Source organism: Bison bison, unplaced genomic scaffold (assembly GCF_000754665.1).
Source record: "Bison bison bison isolate TAMUID 2011002044 unplaced genomic scaffold, Bison_UMD1.0 scf7180017863579, whole genome shotgun sequence".
Lineage (NCBI taxonomy): Eukaryota > Metazoa > Chordata > Mammalia > Artiodactyla > Bovidae > Bison > Bison bison.
Genome location: NW_011494151.1, coordinates 12,395 through 18,512, shown reverse-complemented (window position 1 = coordinate 18,512; position 6,118 = coordinate 12,395). Strand labels below are relative to the sequence as shown.

The following is a 6,118-nucleotide window of genomic DNA, read 5'->3' as shown; positions in this document are numbered from 1 at the left end:
AAATACTAAGTAAAATGATAGATATGAGGTGAAATATATTTCAGTTAGCAAGGCGATGGCGCCCCACTCCAGTACTCTTGCCTGGAAAGTCCCATGGACGGAGGAGCCTGGTGGGCTGCAGTCCATGGGGTCGCAAAGAGTCGGACATGACTTAGCGACTTCACTTTCACTCTTCACTTTCATGCATTGGAGAAGGACCTGGCAACCCACTCCAGTGTTCTTGCCTGGAGAATCCCAGGGACAGGGGAGCCTGGTGGGCTGCTGTCTATCGGGTAGCACAGAGTCGGACATGACTGAATCGACTTAGCAGCAGCAGCAGCAGCAGCAGCACTAAGTGCATTTATGGAAAATCTATTCCATGCAAAATATCTGTACTATATCCTGTGAGTTGTATATAAGATGCACAAGTATTCAAGCATCTCTCCATGTGGTAGGGAAACATTAGCTACCCACAAACTCTTACCTTAAAAGAGAACATTATATACATGTAAGTAAAGCACCTCAACAAAATTAGGAGGTGAGAAATTTCAGCTTAAGCTCTGTGAAGACTTATTGAGGAGATGACACTTGCATTGGAATAGACCATCTATTTGAGAAAGATAGGAAAAAATGAATAGGTAGTGTTTACCAGCTTAATAAATGACTGAGTGTGTCTTTGCTGGAGAACAGTGTAGATAAAACCAGATCAGACCATGTATACTTGGTTGTCAAGGTAAAGAATTTAAAATTTATTTATTTTTTGACTTTAAGGAGTAATGAGATGTTACAAGTGGAAGAGTGAGGAAAAAGTAAGGTTTACAACCTGGAAGAATAATAGTGACAGTTAAACAATGAAAAATCCTGAAAGGGAAAAACAGTTGAATTGAGGAGAAAAGTTGTGAACCAGAAATGTACCTCATTCTCTTAATTTATACCCATTGTGCTGTGTGCTCAGTTGCTCAGTCAAGTCCAACTCTTTGTGACCCTATGGATCATAGGCCGCCACGCTTCTCTGTCCATGGGATTTCCCAGGCAAGAATATTGGACTGGGTTGTGATTTCCTTCTCCAGGGTATCTTCCCAACCCAGGGACTGAGCCTACATCTCCTGCTCTGGCAGGCGGGTTCTTTACCAGTAGCCACCAGGGACACCCATATAATGGAATATTACTTAGTCTTCCAGGAGATCTTCCTGACCCAGAATCAAACCCATGTCTAATGTCTCATGCATTGGCAGGCAGGTTCTTTACCACTAGCACCACCTGGGAACCACTTTATATGCATTGTATTCACACAATAAACATTTTCACTAGGTACAGTTCATCATTTTATGTAATAAGTTTATAAACTTGAGCAAGAACAACTTTAGAGATGGGGAAACAGAAAGAAAGTGAGTCCACATGGAAAAGGTAATAAAATAATGTATGGTGTATTTCAGAATACTGTCAGTTACGTATTGTTACTAATACATTCATTTAATTTTTAATTTTTTTAAGATGGATTCTCTTAATAGTTTGACTCCAGAAGTCTACAATAATGTATATACAAAACGTGGATAAGTTGAAACATTTCTCTGTACATTCTTCCAATAAAAATATAGGAAATGATTTTCTACTTGAGGGCTTCCCTGTGTGGATTGTGATTATATCTGGATCTAAATGAGCATTGATAAAAAAGTATAGAGTTTCAGATATGTAGGATGAATAAATTCTGGAGATCTAACGTACAGCATGGTGACTACAGTTAGTTGTAATGTATTATATATTTAAAATTTGCTGAGACTAGATTTTAATTGTTTCACAAATGAAAAGATAACTATGTGGGATAATGGATATGTTAATATTAGCTTGATTGTGGTAATAATTTCAGTGTATACACATACCAAAATATCACACTGTATACCTTAAATATTTTTTACTCATCAGTTATTACTCAATAAAGCTAGAGAGGGTGGGGTTGAGAGTCTAGGACGGTATTCCAGGGACAGAGTGAGACTTTAGTTTCTTGTATGAAATAGGCAGTTGAACACATACATGTTCTTACATGGGGGTAAGATCACTTCTCACTCTAAGGTTCATTACTATAACTGTGTTCAATGGTTAATTGTAAGAACAAATAGAGCTATAAATACAGCTTCCTGAAAGTTTTTTTTTTTTTTTTTCAGTTCAATGGGATTGGATTTATATAGCAGGGCTATATTATTACAGGGAAGAAATGAGATGCAAGTTTGAAATAATTCTCAGGATTATTCTGATTCCAAATAAAATATATTTAAAGGAACATGGGACATTTATAACTCAATTATTTTTATTTCTCTATGCTGAAACAACTAGTGTTTAATTATGAAGATGTCTTAATAATCTCATGGAGAACACTAAGCAAGAGGATCATAAATTATTCTAAATCTAATTTTGATAGGCAAACATAATGAAAAAATTTAGGTTCTGTTTTTAAATTATTAAGCAAAGATGAGTTTTAGATAATTAAAATAAAGTTATAATATGCATTTTAAGAAATTATACAGAAGAGTAATTGACAGTCTGGGTTGCAACTATAGACCTGGAAAATATATAGTCAACAGTATCTCCTTGTAGGAACTGTTTAAATTGTTATTATTCCTACAATAGTAGTAAAGTTTTGTATACATTGTGATCACGATAAGTCAGGTCATGAATGAGCTTGTTTACTACTGTGTGAAAGATTATTAAGACTATCCCAAAACTCAAGAGGTTCTAATGAGACTGGTAAAATTATCTGGACATTCTCATAAGATCCTTCTGACTCTTCAGATACATTATCATGGTCTCTTCAAAATTTTTCATTCAGCAAATATGCATTATATCTGGTATCTCAGAATCGTTTACATTAAAAGTGTTATAGTTTGTAATTCTGATTCCTCCGATTCCCCTTCTTCAGGATTGTTTCAGAGCAAGTCTGCAGCCTGGATCCATGGATAAGGTCAATTCATCAGTGGTGTCTGAGTTTGTATTACTGGGACTCTCTAGTTCTCAGGAGCTCCAGCTCTTCTTTTTCGTGTTCTTCTCTGTGTTGTATATGGTCATTGTGCTGGGAAATCTTCTCATTATCCTCACAGTGACTTCTGACAGCAGCCTGCACTCTCCCATGTACTTTCTCTTGGGAAACCTTTCCTTTGTGGACATCTGTCAGGCTTCCTTTGCTACTCCTAAGATGATTGCTGATTTTCTGAGTGAACACAAGACCATCTCCTTCAGTGGCTGCATAGCTCAGATTTTCTTCATTCACCTTTTCACTGGAGGGGAGATGATGCTACTTGTCTCCATGGCCTATGACAGATACGTAGCCATATGCAAACCCCTGCACTATGTCATCATCATGAGACGAAGGACGTGCACTGTTCTGGTAATGATCTCCTGGGCTGTGGGCTTGGTGCACACACTAAGCCAGTTGTCATTTACTGTGAATCTGCCTTTTTGTGGGCCCAATGTAGTAGACAGCTTTTTCTGTGACCTCCCTCGAGTGACCAAACTTGCCTGCCTGGACTCTTACATCACTGAAATACTAATTGTAGTCAATAGCGGAATCCTTTCCTTAAGCACTTTCTCACTCTTGGTCAGCTCTTATATCATTATTCTCATCACTGTCTGGTTTAAGTCTTCTGCTGCAATGGCCAAAGCATTTTCTACTCTGGCTGCCCATATTACTGTAGTAATATTATTCTTTGGACCTTGCATATTCATCTACGTGTGGCCCTTTACCAGCTACCCTGTGGATAAAGTTCTTGCCATATTTTATACCATTTTCACTCCCATTCTAAACCCCATTATTTATACATTAAGGAACAGAGATATGAAGATTGCCTTCAGGAAAATTATGATCCATTATTCAAGGGCCAAGAAAATTTCTGAAAGGCCAGTAATAGTGAGGAATTCCCTTTATAAAGACTGCTGCTGCTGCTGCTAAGTCGCTTCAGTCGTGTCTGACTCTGTGCGGCCCCATAGACGGCAGAGCACCAGGCTCCCCCGTCCCTGGGATTCTCCAGGCAAGAACACTGGAGTGGGTTGCCATTTCCTTCTCCCACATAGATGTTTTAGTTATAGGTAAATATAAGTAGGATGGGAAAAAAGAATGAGTAGCTGATTCTTTGGCGGGGATAACTTTAGACACTTAAAAAAATCTTATGTTTCCTAATTTACATGCCTAAGAATCAATATAGGCAAATAGTATTCAAGAATTTGAAACTGAATTTTCCCATAATAGCAGGGTATACTATTTTCCCAGTATCCCAGGATAGCAGCTTCACTGATTTAAGATAAGTGCATAAAATTAAGTGAAGATTCTTCAGTTATGAAATTTTTCCTCCAATATCAATTATGCCTATCCCATATTATTTTCCAATAATTAACAGTGCTTTAAAATATGGAAATAAATATAATTGGAAGTTTACTTTTCAAATATATAGTGGGCTTTCTCTGATCAGTTAAGGAAATGCCAGTTTCCTCTGAAATTACGAGTTGTAGAGGAGAGTCTTTAAAGCTGACCAATTCAACACTGACTTTTCAGTCTGTTCTATAAAGAGCTGTGCAGCACTCTTTGTATGTGGGCCAAATACAGAGTTCTTTGTTATAATGATCAATGTTAAACATACATCCTGGTTAGCAATCAGGACCCCACAAACGGATCTCTACCCTGGACTCTGGGGACAGTTAGGGAAATTATTACTGTTGATTAGACGTTCTAAGTTTACTTTCCAAAATCTCTCAATTAATACAAGGCAAATAGATTATGTAAATATTAGTCTCTCTTTTATTCTAAGAATGAAAACTCTAATTTTGCACTTTATTGTTTGCCTTTTTTATTTATTGTTGCACTTTATTGTTCAGTTATACACTGTAATGTGAAGGCAGTTGGTTTTTAGTTTGGGTAAGTTGATTTGGTAGGTAATTTTTGACATTGAAATCTATATGCCATATATAATATTGAATTAATCTTAAATTTGTATTTTAATGGACTTCTTGAAATAAAATGCTAAATATTAAGAAACTGAGCCTGAATTCCCAGAGTTAATTTCACAGAAGAAGAAATGTTCGTGTCAGAGGACTCCAAATTTTGAATTTTTCCACATGGCCTCACTTACATTGTATACAAATGAACAAAGTATCTTTACAAGGTCTCTCTCAAGGAGCTATAAAGTGCTACCTATATCTCAGCTAAGCTTTTGCAAAGAATGTCTGGAAAGCCAGCAATTTTTCTTGTAGTAGAGAAAAACACATTTTGTTCTTAATTCTTTATGTAATCTCTTTACGAGCTGCATATTCAAGGTCCTACCTTTAAATGTTGATGAAGTTTACAACTTTCTTAGCAGTAGATACAATTTCAGGTAAGTTAGAAGGATTTCCAGCCAATGTGTGCCAAGGAAAAGAGCAGTGGTCACAGTTATGTCTGGTGTTTCCTTTCATCAAAAAAGGTAATAAGAAAGGTTAGAAGAAAATTACAAGTATTCCTTTAATAAAAAGTATATTTTTCCTCCCTGAAGGAGGGCATGGAAACCCACTCCAGTATTCTTGCCTGGAGAATCCCATGGACAGAGGAGCTTGGTGGGCTACAGTCCATAGGGTTGCAAAGAGTTGGACACTACTGGAACGACTTAGCATACATATTTTTTCCTTAGTGCATTTCCTTTTTTTTAAAAAAAAATATGTATTTTTGATGTGAACCATTTTTAAAGTTTTTAAAAATGCCAGGAAGTCCCTCCTTTGTCCATTTCTTGACAAGGAAACTATATCAGTTAACAGTTTAGCAGGAGAAAATCAAACAAAATTTAGTAACATACATACATGTGAGAGACCAGGAAAACTGGGTAACTCACCAAAATGGCTACAACCTTCACCTATATACTGCCTGCAGCTAAAGAAAAAAGAGGATGTTGGGGATAGAGGTATGGTGAGAGGAAGGCAACTTACATGGAAATACAAAAGCAAATGTTTGGTAAATGAATATTTGCGGAGCTGTGCAGAGACAATGGGACACTGAGAAGAATCGTAACAGGCTTTGCTGTGTTCCTCCCTGCTATACACCTAGTTCATATTATAGTTATTAAGGAGACACCACTTCAGTCGTGTCTGACTTTGCAACCCTATGGACTCTAGCCCACCAGGCTCC

The 6,118-nt window shown here is 37.1% G+C and overlaps 1 protein-coding gene across 1 annotated transcript; it reads left to right on the top strand.

Moving 5' to 3' along the window:
* Positions 1-2,926: 2,926 nt before the first annotated feature.
* On the top strand, positions 2,927-3,919 carry LOC104983878 (olfactory receptor 4K5). Its single transcript, XM_010833400.1, has one exon. It carries the CDS (start codon positions 2,927-2,929, stop codon positions 3,917-3,919), a length of 993 nt encoding a protein of 330 aa, XP_010831702.1.
* Positions 3,920-6,118: the final 2,199 nt, after the last annotated feature.